The sequence below is a fragment of the Meleagris gallopavo genome, chromosome 12, assembly GCF_905368555.1.
Source record: "Meleagris gallopavo chromosome 12, MGAL_WU_HG_1.1, whole genome shotgun sequence".
NCBI lineage: Eukaryota > Metazoa > Chordata > Aves > Galliformes > Phasianidae > Meleagris > Meleagris gallopavo.
This window is the reverse complement of record NC_139415.1, coordinates 2,522,801-2,542,922: the sequence shown is the minus strand read 5'-3', so window position 1 is coordinate 2,542,922 and position 20,122 is coordinate 2,522,801. Positions and strand designations below refer to the sequence as shown.

At 43.6% G+C, this 20,122-nt stretch overlaps 2 protein-coding genes and 1 long non-coding RNA gene across 7 annotated transcripts in view; 2 read left to right on the top strand and 1 right to left on the bottom strand.

The window, feature by feature from the left end:
• Positions 1-72: 72 nt before the first annotated feature.
• Positions 73-13,051, top strand: RCN2 (reticulocalbin 2). Of its 3 annotated transcripts, XM_085234337.1 has the most exons (8): positions 73-340; positions 421-526; positions 2,210-2,406; positions 5,967-6,080; positions 7,134-7,230; positions 9,076-9,218; positions 9,836-9,909; positions 12,237-12,377. In XM_085234337.1, the coding sequence occupies exons 1-7, from the start codon at positions 227-229 to the stop codon at positions 9,899-9,901; spliced, it is 837 nt and encodes a 278-aa protein (XP_085090463.1). In that variant the 5' UTR covers positions 73-226; the 3' UTR covers positions 9,902-9,909; positions 12,237-12,377. The 3 variants fall into 3 exon arrangements, with proteins under 3 accessions (XP_085090463.1, XP_085090464.1, XP_085090462.1); XM_085234338.1 differs by lacking the exon at positions 9,836-9,909 and having other exon boundaries at positions 76-340; positions 12,237-13,051; XM_085234336.1 differs by lacking the exon at positions 9,836-9,909 and having other exon boundaries at positions 77-340; positions 5,979-6,080; positions 12,237-13,051.
• On the bottom strand, positions 3,900-17,468 carry LOC146543530 (uncharacterized). Of its 2 annotated transcripts, XR_014885990.1 has the most exons (4): positions 17,335-17,468; positions 16,905-17,080; positions 14,946-15,106; positions 3,900-6,786 (listed from the first exon to the last, which is right to left on the bottom strand). It is a non-coding gene; the product is annotated as an uncharacterized LOC146543530 (long non-coding RNA). The 2 variants fall into 2 exon arrangements; XR_014885991.1 differs by lacking the exon at positions 14,946-15,106.
• A 408-nt stretch (positions 17,469-17,876) lies between these two features.
• Positions 17,877-20,122, top strand: part of PSTPIP1 (proline-serine-threonine phosphatase interacting protein 1) — a 47,572-nt gene continuing 45,326 nt past the window's right edge. The window contains exon 1 of one of the 2 annotated variants that reach the window (XM_085233906.1): positions 17,877-18,380. In XM_085233906.1, coding sequence (XP_085090032.1) covers positions 18,348-18,380 — 33 coding nt within the window. In that variant the 5' untranslated portion in view covers positions 17,877-18,347. The remainder of the gene's footprint in view (positions 18,381-20,122) is intronic. The other variant, XM_085233907.1, reaches the window with a different exon arrangement.

Genomic DNA, 20,122 nt, shown 5'->3' with positions numbered 1-20,122 from the left:
CTGTAGCGAGACGCTGCATTCCAGCCACAGACGTCTGAAGTCCCCCGCGGTCCGAAGCGGATTCCCGCACGGCACAACGGGAGCGCCGGACACGAGGGGGAGCACGCGGTCCTCCCGGCCCGAGCCGCGCGCAGGCGGCGTTGCAGACCCCCGCCGCGCCCCTTTCCCTTTTCCTTTCCCTTTCCCTTTCCCCGCCCCTCGGCGCGCTCCCCTCCTCGGCGGCGCGATGCGGCGGCGGCCGCTGCTGACGCTGGGCCTGGCCGCGGTCCTGGCGACGCTGGACGCGGCGTACGGGCAGCACCGAGCAGATTACGACCGGGAGGCGTTGCTCGGAGGGCAGGTGGGCGGCGGGGCCGGGGGGCCGGGGGTCGAACCGATCTACTCGGGAGGCGGTTTTGATGCGCTGTTCCTCTCCCGCAGGAGGAGGCGGAGGAGTACGCGCGGCTCAGCCCGGAAGAGCAGCAGCGGCGGCTGAAGGCCATCGTGCGGAGGATCGACGCGGATAACGACGGCCTGCTCAGCAAGGGTAACGGCGGGGCGACCGGGCGGGTCCCGGCTTTGCGCGCATCCCGCGGCCTGCGAGCGGCGGCGGCTCCTCCGGGGACCGTCCGCTAAAAAGAACATCCGAGAGAAACGTCGTGCCGGAACGTGCCACAAATGGCAGGATGTGGCTTTTGTGCGTGGCACGACTCCGCACCGAGAGCGGCTGGCACAGATCCGAGCCCAGAGCCGCGCTGTGACACCGCGGTAACACGGGGCAGCAAAGCGCCTTGCTGCGGGGAGAAGCTATGGCGTGAGATAAGGGCAGCATCGCGCAGATGCCGTCCGAAAGGCGACCTGGGGGCTGCACGCACAGCAGGAAGGGCTCTGATGTTGTGAAGTGTATCAGTGCCATCAGTACGCTGCCCTGATGAAATGCACGGCATCTGGTGCTGAGTCTGATGAAAACTTGCTTTCCCCTCCCTTCCCGAAGTCCCAGTGGAATGCCTTTTTACACCCAGAAGCATAGGGGGATAGAGCTTTCCCAGCTGTTCCCAGCACAGGACTCTCCTTGAGATCTTTCTGCTTATCAACACTACATTTGCAGGCAGACGGAGAAGGTGTGAGCCCAGGAGCTTGACCTGATGATCCTTACGGGTCCCTTCCAACGACTCTATGGACTCTAGCAGTATGTCTGAATGGCACTGGACTCAGTGCTTAAAGCTGGGAAATAACTACCTACCCTATAAGTAATGCCACCGTCTGTGATAAATTGCGTTGCAGTTTCTCCGTTAGGTCTTGTAGGCAGCGGAGGTTTTGTGCACTTGGCATCCGTGCCTCCCCGTGTTTAATCAATTCAGACAATCTTTTACAAAGTTGTTTCCTTTGGTACCACACATTTAGTATGCAGAAAATAATTGAAAAATCTCTTGTTGCTATTCGAACCTAACAAAGATGTATTGGCACTCCGACTGGGGAGGATACAGTAATACATTGCAGCCATCTCCCTCTGGGCACCTGAAAATAGCTGCTTAAGACCAAGAAAATACCTTCTCCCAATCTTCATACAATCAAGAACTTTAATGTATTTGTGTGAAACTATCTGTATGCTAAGCTTAACTTGTTTTAGCCACTTTTCTATAAAATCAAGTAGCTTCAAAGTATTCCCAAGATATAAAGTTTGATTCCAGCTCCTAGTAAAAGAAAAATCCTTGTTAATATTTTTGGGTCAAGCTGACCTAACTCCAGCAGGCACAAAAAGGGGCAGGATTGTGTTGTTCAGGCCCAGTGAACCTGAATTCAGGGCACTTGCTCGGTTAAAAACAAAGAACCTTCTTTATAGGATAAGTTTTAGTGATGTAGTTGGCTGTGCAATCACAATCATTTCTTGCTGCCACTTCCCAGATGTGTGTCAGATGGGTGCATCAAACTTTCTCTGGCAGCACCAGCGTAATCCAGTGTGAAGTAACCATGTCAGTGTCCTCTGTGGGTATCATAGGGAAACAGCCCTACAGAGGAAGCTGAAAGGGGTAGCTGTGATCTGTTCTCTCACTCAGTTAACTCAAAAAAAGGCATAGCCCAGAGGAGGCAGGCTGTTTTGCTTTCACCACCCTCTTGCCTTGCATCTGAACTGTAAAGTGTATTCCAGACCAGAGGGACCTGTGTTATCTTTGTGGGTTTTTAAGATAGGTTATTCTGATTTTTTGTTCATTGTTACGATTTTTCACAGATGAGCTGAGCTCCTGGATTCAGCAGTCATTTAAACACTACGTTACACAAGAAGCTAAGCAACACTTCCAGGACTATGACAAAAATGGTGATGGATTGGTGTCTTGGAAGGAGTACAACTTACAAATGTATGATCGTGTAATTGATTTTGATGAGAATACTGTCCTGGAGGATCAAGAAGAAGAATCATTTCGACAGGTAAAATGTTTCAGCATCAGTTTCTGAAAGCTGCTGGCAAAAGGAAACGATATTTGTTTATTGTGAATGGAACAAGATGGGTAGAGGAACTGTAGCATCTGGCACATGTTTTAACACTTTCATTTATCTGAGATAGGGGAGTAATTAAAGGAAAGTAATGGAGTATTAAACCTGCTACCAACAGAACACAGAACAAAATCATGCCTCATGAATATATTTTGCCAGCTGAGTGGAGTATCAGCCTACATAGAGCAGAGTCACCAGCAAACTGCTTAAAACAGGAGGGCAACCTGTTAAATGAGGTCTGTAGCCTAACCAGTGTCCTGCCTATAGCTTGGGCCAGGAGCACGTGTTGTCAAAGGAAGCCTTGTACTCCCTCACCCCTCACTGCACTCTTTTATCCGCTGGTCATTCATTTTTGAAGCTCGTACTCTGGGGCATTTATACTGCAGGTGCTTTTCAACTTTTCTGTCTGCTAGGGAGCCAGAGAGAAAGCAATAGCAATTTGGGCCTTTTGATCAATCAAAATGCAACCCTGGTAGATAAAACTGGTGAATAAACAATAGAACTTACAGATTAAACTCATATATGCAAATAAATTCTTAAGAATGACCAGGAAAGTGGCAAGAGAGGCAGGAAGATTCATCAAGAGTCTTCTGTAGCAAAACTTGGTTTTTGTAAGTACACGTATATGTTTCCCCAAAGATAATGAGTGAGTCTGTAGGCTAGCCTGGCCTGAGTTTTTGGTGGCTACTTTTATTAAAGCAGTAGCCATGCATATACTGTCGACAGAAATGAAGTTGAAATAGACAGTAAGCAACAGATTTTATACAGTGAAAGCAAACTGTAAAGCTTTGGAGGTCACTTAATCACATAACTGTAAAAAAACCAAAGATTTTGAATGCAACTTCCCACCAAAATATTGACCCTATGTTTGAAATGTTGCCATCATAGTATGCTGAGATAGAAGTCCTGGTTACTTATGCTGTATTTTGTGGTGATTGCTGGCAAGGTTTTCCTGCTTGCTGACTTCTACTGATAGTGGCAAAAGCAAAATCATCAGCATTGCACCTGTATCGTGTATCAGCTGTCTTTGGCTGTACTTTTGAAAATTAGAGATTCTGCTGCAGTTACAGTGGAAAATTGGACAATTCCTGATTTAGAACTGACATCAAGTAAACGTATGAATTCACCAGAAGGTGGCAGACTTGTTTGTCACTTCTCAAAAAAGCCCTGGAAACAGCCTTTTTCCATCAGTAGTTCAACTTGATTTTGCAGCTTTTAAAGTGCAAACTTAACATCACCTCCCAGGGAAACTCTGGCCCAATTTACCATACCAGGAAGCCCCATGCTCTTTCTTAGCCCAGAGCCTGGCTCAAAACAAGAACCTCTTGACTTAACTCCGTGCCCTGCAAAGGCTTTAAACCTTTAGGAAAAGCAGTTAGTCAAGATACATTTACTAAAGCAAGCCTATTAAATGGTCATCTGGGGAGACATAAAGTTCTCACGTTGAAATGGTGCCTTCCTACTGCCACTGTCAGTGATGGAGTGGAACAAATTATATTCCTTTGAAATTCATGTTTGCAAGTCACTTTGTCTCTGATTTTTGTCAGTATGCCCTTGTTTATATTTGGCCCTTCTCTTCATCACATGATTTCTTTGATCATTGGTCAGGTGTCTGGTGGATTTTGATTTTCACTGTCTTAGCTATGGTAATGGCCTTCGATAATTGCCCAACTATATTTTGGATGCCTGTTTCAAATAGCCACAGTCATCACGACTCTCAGCTACGAAGAATATTAACCCACTTTTCTACTTAGAGAACGTGGGTGTTCTGGAGGCCAGCAGGTTGCCCGTGAGCCAGCAGTGTGCCCTTGTGACCGAGAAGGCCAATGATATCCTAGGGTGCATTAAAAAGAGAACGGCCAGCAGGTGGAGGGAGGTGATCCTCCCCTCTGTTCTGCCCAAGTGAGGCCACATCTGGAGCACCATGTCCAGTTCCGGGCTTCCCACTTCAAAGCAAGCAGAAAACTGCTGGAGGGTGTCCAATGGAGAGCCACAAGGATGGCTGGGGGCTTGGAACATCTCCCTAGGGAGGAAAGGCTGAGGAGTTCAGCCCAATAAAGAAATGGCTAGGGGGCCTTTTATCAGTGCTTATCAATATGTAATGGGCTGGAGTCAAGCAGATGGGGCCAGACTCTTTTTGGTGGTGCCCAGCAACAGGAGAAGGGGCAACGGGCACGAATTGGAACACAGGGGTTCCATACAATTGTAAGAAAGATATTCTTTACTTTGAGAGTGACAGAGCACTGGCACAGGCTGCCCAGAGGTGGTCAACTCCCCTTCTCTGAAAATATTTAAAACCCACCTGGATGCTTTCCTGTGTAACCCACCCTAGGGAACCTGCTTTAGCAGGGGGTTGGACTGGACAATCTCCAGAGGTCCCTTCCGACCCCTACAGTTCTGTAATTCTATTTAACTCTCAGCTAATCTCAGCTTTTCTTTAAAAATTCAATTAATTGTTATGCAGACAAGGTATGCTCTTACAATTTGTTAAATCTGCTCTTTATGAATCAGATTAGCCTAACTGTGAGGAAAAAAAAAGTCAGTAAATAGGATGGAAACTAGAAAGTATGACTTCAAATGGTTACTTTGAAAGTACTTGTGATCTGCAGCTTGGTGGTCACTGCCTAATCCAGATCAAAGTGACACTGGGAGCACAGTACACTTACCCATGAGATTCCAAGATTTTCACAGCTCGCAACACACACATTTTGAGTAGGGGTTTATTATCACTGATTTGGGTCTTTATTTTGTCTGAAGAGAGTGTACGGAGCGAAACAAGCAAAAAGAAGGAAGTCTTTGCACATTTAGAGTACAGAAAAAGGAGGTGTGGGGCATTCAGAAATAGTAATTTGCCTGTTTATGGTGGGTAGTGTGGGTAGTGTTTCTTTTGAGAGGGCGTGCTAATATTTACAGTTACTTACTGTGGTTTTGAGAAGTATCTTTGCTTTGAAATAAGTTGATGACATGGACAACAGTCTTGTACAGTCTGTCTCATCCTTTAGCACTTAAAATGGCTTCAGAAAATTCGGTTTATATGTATGCTGTTTGAAGAACCACGAACTGCCTTGATGTAAATGAGGTATAAATTCAGAAAGTTAAATGTCCTTAAATGCAAGTGCTAGAATTTGTGATGGTTGCTGTAACAGTCGTTGTACTCCACTAGGTTAGTTTGGGAAGTGGTGACTTGAAGAAGAGGGAACATATAAAGGCAAGGTCTTCTCATTCTCTCTCTTTAATGATTTGGGAGCCTTGGCTGAGTGTGTTTCAAATGTCTCAAACTGGAAAGAAAAATATTTTAATAAATTCTTAGAACAGAACCCCCTCAATTAAAAGTGCAGTTCTCACTGCTTTGGATACGCTCTTTTTGGTGAAATATAACATCGTTGTAATACAAGTAGGTAACGTGAAACAATTAATATTCTAATGAGTTTACAGACAGCTACTATAATGTTTTTCCTTTCCATTAGGCACTCTAACTAAATCTCTTTTCTAAGCTTCATTTAAAGGAGAAAAAGCGTTTTGAAAAAGCTAATAGGGATGATGATCCTGATCTAAATGTGGATGAATTTATCGCTTTTGAACATCCCGAAGAAGTGGAGTATATGATGGTAAGATGTAGAAGGAAATCTTTATTGCCCTGTGTGTTTAGAGGCAATGCCTTTTTGATGCCCCACTACTACAGGAAGCTGCTTTTGAGCAGCTGTGCATATTGCTGTGCCAGACCAAGTGAAAAATCAGGTGGATTCAGTGCTGGAGTTCAGCAGCACCAGTTCAGCATTTCTCTTGAAAATCTATTTCAAGACCTGGTGCTGCACAACTGTCCCAAACTTTAGGAGTTAGTCTGACGTGGCTATCTCTAAAACTGCTAGGTTAGAAATAGATGAGTAAGATTTCAGCTTGAAGAAGTTTCAGGCCCAGTTCAGAGTTAAAAAGTAAAGTTAGAGGAGCTTAAAATAAGCCTTTTTTGGCACAGGAAAAGCACAGGTGCCAGACATTCACACCTTGCTTCAAGGGAAGCAGTGCACTTTGATGCTGATCGCACGTTTCATCACTGCTGTGACTGCTGGTGTCATTCCAGCCCGTACCCACAGCTGAGCCCAGATAGAAGCACGTTGATGCTTTGCTGCTCCTTCAGCTCTGCCTGTCCCATGCCGCACAGCTTCAGGCCAGGAGGAGCTCCGTGCAAACACAGCTTCAGTTTCTGTTGGCGTAACCCTTGATTGTGAACAAACAAGAACAGGCATGCTGACCTCACTGGGAAGCAAAGCACCAAGAGAATAAACGTTTTTTCCAACATCTTCAAATATTTCAGTACTGCAAAAAAAAGCAAATACATTGAAGGAAAAAAGAAAAGAGAAATGAGATAATACAGATTTGTGCAAATTAATGATTTTAGCTACTGGAATTGTTTTGAATTACGTTGAAGGATTCCAACTCAGTGTACACCCTGCACGTTTAACATCCTAAACTAAGAATGACCTGTTTCGTTGCACAGAACCAATTACTTGCACTGGTCTGTATAGAACAGAGAAGCAGATTCAAAACGACTGTCTCTTTAGTTTAAAGGCTTCATTATAGCTCTAAAATGATTGATTGCTTTTTTTCTTGATTGCAAGACTGATCAATTGGTGTTTTGCTTTTTGTTTGTACGTGCGCAAAAGGACTTTGTCACTGAGGAGGCTTTAGAAGAACACGATAAAGATGGTGATGGATTTGTGAGCCTGGAAGAATTCCTTGGTGATTACAGAAGAGACCCAAGTAAGGAAAAGGGGTGGGGTTGAACAAAAGCTTTTGGAATGGGATGAATTGTATGCATCTTTGTTTCGAGCCGGTAGTACCTCCACCTACAGGCTCTGAGTAACATTACCCTGTCTGTCAGAGTAGCTCAATTTCCTGCACTGTGCATAGTCTGTTTTGTGAGTATTTGGCAGAAGTTTGCTTGCAGCCCGCTGTTTCCTCGTAGGTTACTTCTTTTCCCAAAGACTTAAGCATAAAATCCTTATCACTAGGTAGGTAGCTAAAATAAACTGCAGTTCTGCTAACTGAATGCATCTGGGAAGCCAGCTGGCATGAATGCAAGGTTAGCTGTTTCTGGTCTGGAGTTTATCACTGCTTTTCTCTAGGTGTGCTGTTAACAGGCAAATATTTATATTCTGTCTTTGACTTGTGACAAGATATGTCAAAAATCTCCTCTGGTTTCAAAAAGATGAGCAGCTAGATGGGGAAAGATGCATAAAGAGTCCTAATTCTGAAGTGGTGGTTTTCCCGTGTTATTTTTGCTTGTTTGGATTGGTTGGTCGTTTTTTTAATCTTTTTCGTGCTCTGACTTGAAAAAAACTTTTCCAAGCCTGTCGCTCTAAAGTTGTTAGAAAGGAGTGAAATCAGTGCTTGGGTCTTTGCAGTAACAGAGAAGATACAATCACATTGCCATTATTATTTTTAAATCAAGGCTTCAGACCCAGCTATAATGTAGAAACTTGTTCAGCTTTCCTCCAGGTGACCACCTCTTGATTTTCCTGGTGTTTAGGAGTACCTGTGCACAGTGTTCATCAGTGATGAATGGTCAGTTTGATGAACGGCTTCTTAATTTCTTGGAAGAGTTTGAGACAAGTTTAAAACAATTGGCTAGGTTTCAGGATGCGGTGTAAGCTCATGGGGTAAATATGAAACAGGAATACAAATAAATAAATACAAATAAAGAAAAGCAGTAATTCAAACTGTTTTGAATACATTCCAAGTATTTAAAAAAAAAAAAAAACCTGAAAGTGAACTATTTTGAAAGCCTGCAGCATTGTCCCAGGTCTGTTGAGCCTGCACTAATTAAGACCTTTGCCTCTTTGCTGGCTGTCACAGATGAACCTCTCTGGATGTAAAAGCAGGGCAACAGAATGTTATTAAAAACTTGGTATAGCCTTACAAGTTTTGTAGTCATATACACTGCACAACGCCAGTTCTCTACCTGTTTTTGGGACTCTTGTTGATTTAAAGCTTTTCCCTACTTTCCTCCATCTGTTGTGTGCTGAGATGACCAATGTCTGAGGACAGCTGTGCTGCCCATAGTGCTGTCCTGTGTTACTGTTAACATTTGCAATGTGATTGCTCTACAATAATAAGAGAGTAATCTTAACCCAGTCAAAGTAAATAATGTAAATAATGTTTCTCTGTCATCCACTTTCACTTTTTCCTATTGACTTGTTGGATTTCCCAGTAAGTAGGAGACTATCAATTTAGCAGGAGGTTCTCCATGTAGTATGCTTTCTCTGCTCTCAATTTGGGTGACTGTGGAGATGCCAGACAGCTCAGCTGATGTAAGGTATGACTTTCATGTCCCTGATATAGGCTGGTTCAGCTGTAGTTTTACTGTTTTAATGTTACTTTAGCTTTAAATTATGAATCTGTACAAGTTGGGGAGAGCTTATGTGTAGGCAGATGCGTTTATTAAATATACTGGGACTGATCTGTAAGGCTTGTCTTTGTTTAGTGAAATCACTTTTATGTTATGTTTCATGAGACTAAATTCACTTGATTTGCTTAGTAGAAGAGGTGAACACATTGATTTTGAGGAAAATAGTGGGTTTAAACTTAACAAACATTTCTCACTAGCTGCCAAGGAAGATCCAGAATGGATACTTGTTGAGAAGGATCGATTTGTGAATGACTATGACAAGGATAACGATGGGAAACTCAACCCTCAAGAGCTGCTATCCTGGATAGTACCCAATAACCAGGGTATTGCACAAGAGGAGGTATGCATTTTGACTGGTTTAATAATTACTGCTTGGAATTTATTTAGTGCACTAGTATTCTGAAGGTATCACAAGGTACATCAAAGTGATGGATAAATTCAAATTCACAGTATCTTAGTAGTTGAGAAAGAATGCTTAGTAGATCTTTGCATAGATTCTTTTAACCTGTTTTTCCAGCTTGGCAAAGAGTGTTGGTCCCTGAACTGGATAAGGCAAATGTAAAGTTCCTATCGATTGTATAATGTTTGTAAATTAACAAATTTACAAATTCTATGTGTTTAAATAGTTTACCTGGTTTGACTTAAGAACTCAGCATTTAAAACAGTCGTTTTGAAGTTATCAGAGGGAAAACTAATGAAGTACACAAATAAAAGAAGCTGTTATATGCAGCATAATTTTGAAAACAAAAATTTATCATTCTTCTAACTTGTTAAATTGCCATAATTAGTACAAAATTTGTATAAAAGCTCGTATTTATATAAGAAAATAGAAGTATTGTATGTTTCAAGAGGCTGTAATGCAGACTTTCATAATTTAATTAAAAGGGTTTAATCAGCAGTAGAATACCATAATAGGTTTAAGTGGATTCTCATTTTAATCATCTGTTTTGCTTGTAGCAGGCAGTAGAAGCACTGAGTGTTCCCAGACAGCCTTTTTTAGTGAATAGACTTTATAGTTACTGACTGCAGTAGTAAGTAACAAACTTCTGCTACAAACTTTTTATCTTAATTTGTGCTGGACCTTTCCTTTGCACAGAAAGATTTTGGTGTTCTAAATGGCAGAAACAACAGCCAGGTCCTCCTATACCTCCGAAGGTGCTTTGTATTGAACAGCATGGCTCATCTTCTGGGTTGGGACATGCTCATTTACTGATGTCCCACCTCTTTCTATTTCAGTTCTGCTGTTTACAGAGAACCAACTTAGCACGCAGCGCTGGCTGCTCACGTACCTCACTTTGCAGGAAGCTATGCTATGAAATTGCATGAGCACTATTTTTGTCAATGTGGATCTGTAAGCTTTTGTGCTGACTTGTTTCGGCATCTGACTCTTGAGGGGGACTGCAAGGAAAGCTGTGATGTATGAGTATCTCACAGAATCACCAAGGTTGGAAAAGACCTTCAAGATCATCCAGTCCAACCACCCGCCCATCACCAATAGTTCTCACTAAACCACATCCCTCAACACAAAAAATCCAATCGTTCCTTGAACACCACTAGGGTCAGTGACTCCACCACCTCCCTGGGCAGCCCATTCTAGTGCTTGACCACTCTTTCAGAGACATAGTACTTCCTAATGTCCAGCCTAAATCTCCCCCAGCGCAGCTTGAAGCCATTCCCTCTAGTTCTATCACCAGTTACACGAGAGAAGAGGCCGACCCCCAGCTCACTACAGCCTCCCTTCAGGTAGTGACAGAGAGCAGTAAGGTCTCCCCTGCCTTGTTTGATTGTTTCTCTAACGTGCTGGGTTTTTTTCTTCAGTTAATGTAAGGGCTAACAAAGTCACCTATCCTAAACAGAAGGTAGCGTTGTCTTAAGCCATAAACTGCTGGTTATGAATATTACCGTTTGGTTTTGGCATTTCAAACTGGCTTGAGAAATCGGATAGCTAAATAACAGGGAAAAAAACAATCTATATACTCAATTTCATCAAATTGCAGAATGGTTAGGTGGGAAGGGACCTTCATGGCTCCCCAGCCCCTTCTGCTGCAGGCTGCCTGCCCCCCACCTCAGGCTGCCAGGGCCCATCCAGGCCCTTGAGCACCTCCAGGGATGGAGCAACCACAGCTGGAAGGATCCTAGCTGTGTTCAAGAAATGTTCAAATGTTGTACTGAGGGACGTGGTTGAGAGGTGGACGGTTGGACTGGGTGATCTGGGAGGTCTTTTCCAACCTCGGTGATTCTGTGATGCTATATGGAGCCAAACTAATCAGAAAAAGTAGAAATGGAAGGATTCTCTAAATGACTGTATTTGTAGATATTTAGCAAATAAAACCCAAACCCATTTCAGACTAGGAATTCCTCCACTACTCAGAACTAACAGGTGCCTTAGATCTGCTGTACTAGCTTGTTAGCTTTGAGCTATGAAATTCTTGTGAATATGATATAACTAAAATACTCTGCATTTCTTGTTTTACTGCTGAATTTCCCTCCTTCTATAATACAGAAGCAAGCAAAAAATTGAAAACTGTTTTAACGTGCAGTTTCATTTGACCTTACTGTGATTTAAAGATTTGTTGGATTTTTTTTCTCCCAAAAAGCAAGCTCTTGCTTTCAGGAAATGAGGGAAAGCTTATTGCTATCCAAAGTTGATGTTTCTACACACGGATGGCGTATCTCATCCATTGTTGAAGGTATTAGACCTCTTTCATAGTAGACATCAAAGACTTTCCAGCTAAATATTAACCACAGATTACAGTTACAGAGCTGTTCTTGCAAGTCATAGGTACAGGAGATCTAGATGAAAAAAATCTCTACTCTTTTTTTATTTTATGTACAGATGATGGAGAAGCGAGTCTCCTTAGGATTAGGACATAAAAAACAGCAAGCACAGCAGACAGAATGAGTTGAAAGCAACACTGCCTAGAGCTGAAACTGAGAGCTGAAAAAGGGGTGTATCTTGTCAGACATGGGGCAAAAATGTGACTGAGAGAGAACTGGCACACACCTGTGAATGAGGATGCTCAGCAGATCCTAGCTGGGGTCCTGCACACCCAGCACTTCCTCCTGCAGCTGCCTACCTGTGGTTGAATGCCCAGGAGCAGTGTGACAGCTGTTCTCTAACTGAGCTCCTGGGCTCCGTGAATTGACAGTGAGGTTACAGATTTCAGACTTTGCCTCTGAATAAAAAGAGCAAATGGAGACAATCTGAGGAAAGACGGGTTCTTTTCTGAATGCTAGATTGTGTCCAGCTTGTAAGAAATGGGTAGGTAGTGCAAGGCTTTGACAAAGCCATTCCAAAAATGTATTTACAAATGCTCATATCTGTAAACTCAGTGCACGGTGTTCCGTTTATTTTTAGGCTCTTCACCTGATTGAAGAAATGGACCTGAATGATGATAAAAAGCTTTCTGAGGCAGAAATCCTTAAGAACCAGGATTTGTTTCTTAACAGCGAAGCCACCGATTACGGCAGGCAGCTTCACGATGAGCGTTTCTACCACGAAGAACTTTAGATTATTTATTTTGTAACCTGTTTTTCTTCCCTTCCTTTCATTGGGAGCCTTTGTTAAATGCACTCACTTTTCAGCTTTGTTGGAAGTCTTGCGCTGTAAGTACAATAGAATAACATTTGTGTAAATACTTGGCATTCAAAGTTAAATTGCCTTCCTGCAGACTTCCTTAGGCCTCTTCCCGCCTTCAAAATTAATCTTAAATACTTATTCCAAAATTACATAGCAATGGGAAAGAAATTAGTTAAGGTATAGTACTGCATTGTGCAGGGCTGTGTGACTACACTTGAAATAAATGGATAATCTAAATGGTTGTGAAGGAATTCAAAACAGAAAATGAGACTATTTTTTCTAATCAGTTTAATTAGGGAGGAGAGCAGAGAAGATAAAGGGAAGAAGTTTAGAGTGAGTATTAACTGTGTTTTATTTAATATGTTTGGAGAAACACTTAGGTTAAATGCCTCAATTGTTTAAGAGGTTTCTACTTAATGTTAAGTGGTTCCTATTATGTGTTTTACTGTGTTACAAAAAGAAAAACCTGCTATTTTTACATCTACAGACAATAATTGTTTTTACGTACGGTTCTACAACACTGGCAATACGATGGTATTTTACATTGTCAAGAACTTCTTCATTTGTTGGATTAAAACCAAAAAAAAATTGCACCTTTCTGTGTTCTGTGCATTTATTACATACTGTGGGTCACCTGCAACAGCTCCTTGAAACGTGAGCAATGTGCAGTAGTGTATTGAATCCTAGAATGGCCTGGGTTGCAAAGGACCACAGTGTTCATCCGGTTCCAATCCCCTGCTATGTGCAGGTCACCAACCAGCAGCCCAGGCTGCCCAGAGCCACATCCAGCCTGGCCTTGAATGCCTCCAGGGATGGGGCATCCATAACCTCCTTGGGCAACCTGTTCCAGTGCCTCACCACCCTCTGGGTGAAAAACTTCCTCCTAAATTTGATTAGGGAATGATCGGCTCCTCCTAATTGATTTGGGAATGATGCCTGGACGCTGTTTCGAATACTGAGGGCATCTCCACTACACCATGTGAAGGTAGCATTCACAGGTTTTTTATGCTAAAGGGATATTATCAGATCTAGATGCCAAAAAAATACCTAAGTTTGTAGTTAGCATTTTCTGAACATGTTTACAAAAGTAGCATGGTGGTGATTTGGGTTTTTTTTTTTTCCTTTAAATTTGGGATAGAGGGAAATCTAAACCACCGAGACATTGCACAACAGTTGTAGTAATAATTTCAAAAAGTCAACTTCAGCTGAAATCTCCACCCTTGTCATTCATAAAAGTGAGTATCGTTCCATTATGTGATTACTTGAAATAACCCAGAAGTTTTATAGCATGACAGACTCAGTTTAGGAAAGCACGTATGCTCACTCTTCATCCCTTAGGAAGTCACTGGAATTAGCTGAGTGCTCTGAACAGAGCCTAGCAGAATAGACTGGAATTTTGAGACAAGTCTTAACCAACTCAACTTCACACTCGGTAACCAGCTTGAAAACTCAGCTCCCAAAGGGAGGAGATAAAAGGTGCCTCTATGGTTGGATCTTGGTCACAGCTCAGAGTCATTTGTTGGGTTGCAAAATTGGGAATAGGAAGAAGTTGTAGCAAGACCAGTAAAATACCAAGGACCACACAATTCATAGAGCTCACATCTCAGAATCTGTGCCAAACACCCAGTTTAATGCTCATTTCAGTCTTTCTGTAAGCAAGTCATGTTAGGTATTAGAGCTTAGCTCACTGCATGCTGGGAAGAGAGCTGCAGCCTTCCCAAATTTGTAGCTCTTAATCTAATTTTATGGACATAGAAAACCAGTCCTTCAAAAGGAGACAACGTAATTGTTAATAAACTGTGATGTGGATGTGGAGAAGCACTAAGCTCAGCCCTTTAGCACTGAACTTTCCAGCAATTCCTAGAGTAAATTAATGCTGACTTCTTTTGATTTCTGATAATGGCTTCAGAATCGTGCATCTTTAAGAAGGAAAGCCTAATAGTGCTTCACAATCCAAAAAAGATTTGTGGCTTTTGATAATTTAATCTAGCACCTAGGTTGGCCAAAGCAAACAGCACCGCTTCTGTTCACCAGTGCCCACCCAGACAACACAGAAGCAATGGGGAAGCAGCTCCGCTGTGCCTGGGGAGAAGTTTGTCCCTCACCTGGCATGTCTGAACTGTGCTTCCCCCTGCCAGGTCTTACAGAAGGTTTTGCACAGCGTTTGAGCTTTAGAAGTGATACGTGAGCTCAAACATGGAGACAAAGGAGTGTCTCTTGTGCGATTGCTCTGGCAGGTGCAGCTGATGCTTTGTTTTGGAGAAGCCTCCATGTGGGGCATCCTGCAGCTGAGCAGACCTCCAAAAGGCACACTGAACTATTCCCTCCTCCTTACACATCTCTGCCAACTCCAGCAACGCATAAAGACAGAAAAAAAAAAGAAAGGGGATGGCTCTTGTCTGCTTTCTTAGGGCCATAGTATCAGCACTCTGTGTTTCTGCCTGTCTTGCCCTCTTTTCTCATTTTCTCTCCAGTCACAAAACTCACCAGGCAAAACTGAGTTATTTTGGAAGCTGAGAGCAGTCAGCTGATTCTCATTCCAGCATCCCCTTCTAAAGACTCACAGCAGATCTGATCGACCTGCTGCATGACTTCTGCCTCCACAACTTCTAGGGGTCTGGTTCAGGCTGTGGTCAGATGGGATAGCTCTAAACAATGGACCAAAAGAAAAACACACACAAAACCACAAGAATTCAGTCCACAAAGCAGAATTCTTTATGCTGCATAAAAGCTACTTGCATGGATGTGTGCTGCAACCCCTCTGAATGCTGCTGGTGTGCAGGCATAAGGAAAGGCTTGCTCACGAAGAGTATTATTTTACTGGCCTATCTGATCTATCAAAGCAAAAATACTGAAAAAAACAATCCACAAGGAAAGCACTGCACATAATTAAAAAGCACAGTTGTTTTGAGAAAGCTAGTAATGATCTTTTAAATTTTAACGACAGCAGAAAAACAAGACGGAGCAGTGTTAAATATTAGGCATAAGCACTGACAGAGCTGACCTGTGATCCACCTGATCAGGATTTCTGGCACTGCAGGATTACAAGCAGCACAGATTTGTTACCAGTCCCCTGCTCCCCTTCCTAGCTATCATGGGAGGAGTATGCGAGAAAGATTGCTGTCATTCCTGAGCACCTGATGGGCCGTGGGTTCTGCATTTCTACTCAACAAAAAATTACATTAAAAATACTGGGGGTGTTTCGAAGTGAGAAAATATACAGAAGATTTGCTAGATATGCCAAAGGAACCTGGCCTAGTGCTTCTCATGATACTAAACAACTCAACGTATTACGTATTATTTAGAGCCCCTAACACTTTCTGTTTGCAGGGCACTTAGCATCGAGCATCTCCAGCAGATGCCGTGGTTACAGAGCACAACAAGTGCTTTGTTCTGTGTTCAACACAATGAAAAAGGAGCATCAGGTATAAAATCCCAACTAGTAAGCATACTGGAGACTTTCTCCTCCATGCATAGTGCTCATCCAATCGCCTTGTCCCTAAAAAGGATGCTCAAATCACTCCGGCTTCCTAAATGTTAGGGATTCTCCCACAAAAGCATACTGACAAGGAGCAAAGCACAAGGAGTCACAGCCCTTCTCAGAGGCAGCACTCCAGCAGCTCCTGAGAGCGAGCTGTTTGTACCCACGTTGTGCTGAAATAAGTGCTCTGTGTGATGGAGGGCTTTTCAGCCAGACAGCCTCTGATTTGTCTAACTGCAGACGTATCATCGTTCTGCTGAAAGATCCATTCTAGCAGGCTTTTCATTTTTTAAGAGGATCTTTGTTTTCTGAAGCTTATGTAGCTTCTCGTTTCTCCATTACCACTCCCAGCGCTCAAACCTCCACCCACCACAGCACAGAGGATCTCACTGACTAACACAGGACTTGGGCTCCCAGGCACCCCGCTGAGCTCAGGCCCTGCAGCCCTGCCAGCACTTCCATGCAGCTCAGGGCCTTTGGGTCAAGCAGAACTAAACACAACTAGCAAGCAGCTAACCGTCTTGGATGGCCAAAACGGTTTGGTTTTTTTTTTTTGCCTTCACTGGATGCATATTTCATGAACTCCAACAGCAGCAAAGCTATCAACTTCAAAAGCTGTAATTTGGAAATAAGAAAGATGAGATTCCATCTTCAATAGACTGAGATAAAACATTCCTTAAAAGTCTTTTTTCTAACACATCAAGTGTGTTGCCCTCAAAACGTGTTTTTTTCAGGCAATTATCACTTGTGAAAGAAACCTCTGCTCATTCCTCTTCAGCACCTCTGCAGGGAATCCTTGCATTTCTCTATCTCCCTCGAGTTATGAACAAATTTTCCTGCCACTCATGACAATCAAAGAGGTTCCCAGCTCTGGCCCTGCACACTCTCTGTTCTGCCCTCCCCTGCCTGCATGCATCTCAATTTCCCTTTCTGTGCGTATGATCCCTGCACCCTGCATTGCTTACCTTCCGGTCATCAAGAAGTAGATGTGCCAGTTCTATCTTCTAGCAGCCTGTCAGGACAAGTTGCTAGCCAGGTGACCACAGAAAACTCCAGCCACACACTGCTGCAGGTCTCTGTGCACATCTCAGTGCCCCACTGGAGCTCAACAGAGCTGAGACTTCCTGCCCTAGGACTGCCCCTGGGGAGCAGAAGGAGAGTTGGAGAGCTGGGCATCACCAGCAGTGCTAATTAGTTACAGCTGCTAGCCCAGGTATGCATAGGCAACTAGAGTAGGAGCTTTTTCCTTTTACCTACTCCTTAAAAATATCAGCGAGTATTTTAAGGTACAGGATCCCTAACACATCCCAGGCAGGTGGACAGGGACAACTGGACTTGTAGGAAAGGTATTTTGATGAGGGTGTCATGTAAGCATCAGACATGGGCGTTAATTACCTGCAGCTGCAGTGCAATAAAGCCTTTCCCTGATGTGGCTGCTTGCAGGTCTCTGTCTCAGTGCAGTGCTGGGTGTGGGTATGCCGACAGTTCACAGATGCACTTGTTCTGCTTCACTTCAGGTCCTTTTGCTAATAAACTCTTACGTCTTTTACCACAAGTGTTTCTAGAGTTTGGATTTTACTTCTAAATTTCACATATCCTGCTTATTCATAGCAGCATTTACATAAGAGAGGCAAATCAGAGCCCTTCTCCATATGCACATGCAGGTATCTCTGCACATGTGCTCAGACACCTGCACAACTGCAACGTCCTCGCTTTAACCAGTCTTGAAAAGCATTTTCATTTGCAAAACAGAGTTTTGCAGCTCCAGTTCCCATGCACAAATATATGGGTCTCTGCCAGCCCCAGGAGGTGTGAGAGAAACGTGGCGCATACATACATCTCTTTCATTTCTTTTGCTTTGCTATTCTGTGTGAGACCGTATCGTTACACGACGGTTTGACTCTGGTTTCCTCCCCAGTTTCTCTCTCTGCATTGTGCTGGCTTCCTCTGCGTTTTAATTGCTCTCTCCCCTCCTGTAGCTGATCAAAATCACATCAGTGAATTCTGCTTTCTTCTTTTTCTCTTTCTGCCAGCCGCTCGCATGCACACATGGCACGGAGCAGGCTGACATCACTTGACATCTCCGTGCTTCCTCATTTCAATATTAACTGTTTACCAGAAGAGAAACTGGTTTGGCGCGGGGTTGCTACGTTCACGCGTGCCTCTGTGTGTGAGCAAGAGCTTTTTTTCCCCTCTCTGTCCCTTCACAGCTATAGGTCATTACACCGAGCTGCCTGAAACTGCCTGATGCTATTTTTCACCTGCGTGACTTTAGAAGAGACAGCTGTGTGGATGTGCTCCCTTTCTGCCTTGGCTGGGGCATAGGAACAACTGCAAAGCCCGGTGCTGCCGCTGCCATCTGAGAGCCAACCTGCTGAAGGACCTTTGCCCTCCCCAGGCCGATAATAATGACACAGATGCAGTTTAAAGATGCATTTTGGGTAAGTGAGCGTTTCTGCCACATTTCCTCTACTAAATAAGTACGTATTTAAAACATTTTGTTAATACAGCTTGGCTCTGAATACAGTTTATCCTAATTCTGTTTTAAATTCAGTTTATTAAAATAAGAAAGGGAAATTTGTCTTCAAGCAAAAGCACACTGTTCAAGTGTGAGGCAGTAGGCCAGTGGAATCACTTGCACAGCATCAGCTAAGCCAGCCAGGTGCAAAGTGCTACTGCTCACCTTCCTGGGGAGCCCACGGCTGCTGCTATGTGCCACAGGGCACGCACAGAACGTCCAGCAGCACTGGGCAATGGACCAGCAGTGGTTCATGAGAACTAAGCTCTAAGTTCACAGCTACTTCTGGAGTTAAGGAGAAAACCAGAAAAAAGAACCCCAAAGACATAAAGCCAAAACATTGCCAGGTTGGGTAATAGAGCACATTCAGTAGTTCCTCCTGTCTAGGCAAACACTTTTCCAGCACCTGGTACTGACTTAAGACATGAAGGCAGATGAAATCCTCCTGCCATTCTCCTACCAAGCGAAGTAGAACTGGCCCTTCACCGTGTGTTTGCTTTCTGTGCTTTCCTCCCTTCCCCCCTTCCTTTCCTCCCTTCCCCTCTCCTGGTCTGAAGGAGCCGGGCAGATGGCTGTGGGGCACTGCTTTCCTCCAGGCACCCCCAGCCCCAGCTCTATCAGACTTAACCAGTTAAAAAAAAAATTGTAATGAGGAAATACAAATGTTCCTTTTGATGTTAACCCAAACTGTGCCAGGGCACACCCACACAAGGCTCTCCCTTACTCTTCTTTATGCAGTTACTAACTGCATGCTCAGGTGCACAAAGTATGACACAACCACAGCCCAGTGCAACTGCAGGAAATTCAGCTTTAGCATTTCTCGACGTCCTTCCACAAAGTGCAATCTGACTTTTAGAACCAATACATTCTGTGTATTTACTTTCTAGGATCTTGGTCTTTAGCTGGAATAAATCAGGCATGTCCCATGGGCTCAGCAGGGTGATTAATGCCACTCAGCAATCTGGCCAGGCCAGTTCTTTGTGGCTCCTCTTCCCCAGGCTTCTCTCCTGGCTTTAGTCATGCTAGTATGAATATCATCCTGGCTTGGCTTTGAAGCTACCATCTGCTTTAAAGGAAAGCGTCTTTGTTTTTAATATTATTTGGCTTGAACATAATACTGCCAAGCTTGTTTAATCAGACTGAACTATATCTGGATATGCTGTGGTAGTTTTAGCTGTGCAATAATAAGTCTTTTGAAAAGAAAACTTACAGGATATTGCACAATGTAGCAAAAGAGCACAGCTTGCCCCCAAAATCACAAGATCAGCAATTATTTTTGCATTCATAACGTTCTGCTGTGCCCGTTATAGGAACGGAAATATATTTTCTCAGTTTGCTTCAGTGATCAACTATCTGCTTTGTTCACTTTTGCCATGAACTGAGACAGCCCTCATGGTTAAAACCCAAGAAGTACGGTTGTGTTGCAGCCGTACCAGCCCTGATCTCTAAGACCTGTCTAAAGGCATCGCTGCACTCTCCCTGGAATTCAACATCTCTGTTCTTACCATCAGCAAGCTTTTGGCCAGGCGGTTCCTTCAGTAGCTGTAGCACTGTGAAATACTTACACAATCCCCCGCAACACCACATCTTCCTCAACCAGAACAGAAAGAACACCATTCATTCTGCTGCAAAGCCCCTCCATCTTCCTAGGCTGTGCTATGTTTC

What these genes read in the sequence shown, in the direction of transcription:
- RCN2 (XM_085234338.1), top strand. Translation starts at nt 227, where the DNA reads ATGCGGCGGCGGCCGCTGCTGACGCTGGGCCTGGCCGCGGTCCTGGCG. An exon ending in AAGAAGAATCATTTCGACAG is followed by an intron (nt 2,407 to 5,966) that starts GTAAAATGTTTC and finishes CTCTTTTCTAAG; the next exon opens with CTTCATTTAAAGGAGAAAAA. An exon ending in AGGGTATTGCACAAGAGGAG is followed by an intron (nt 9,219 to 12,236) that starts GTATGCATTTTG and finishes GTTTATTTTTAG; the next exon opens with GCTCTTCACCTGATTGAAGA.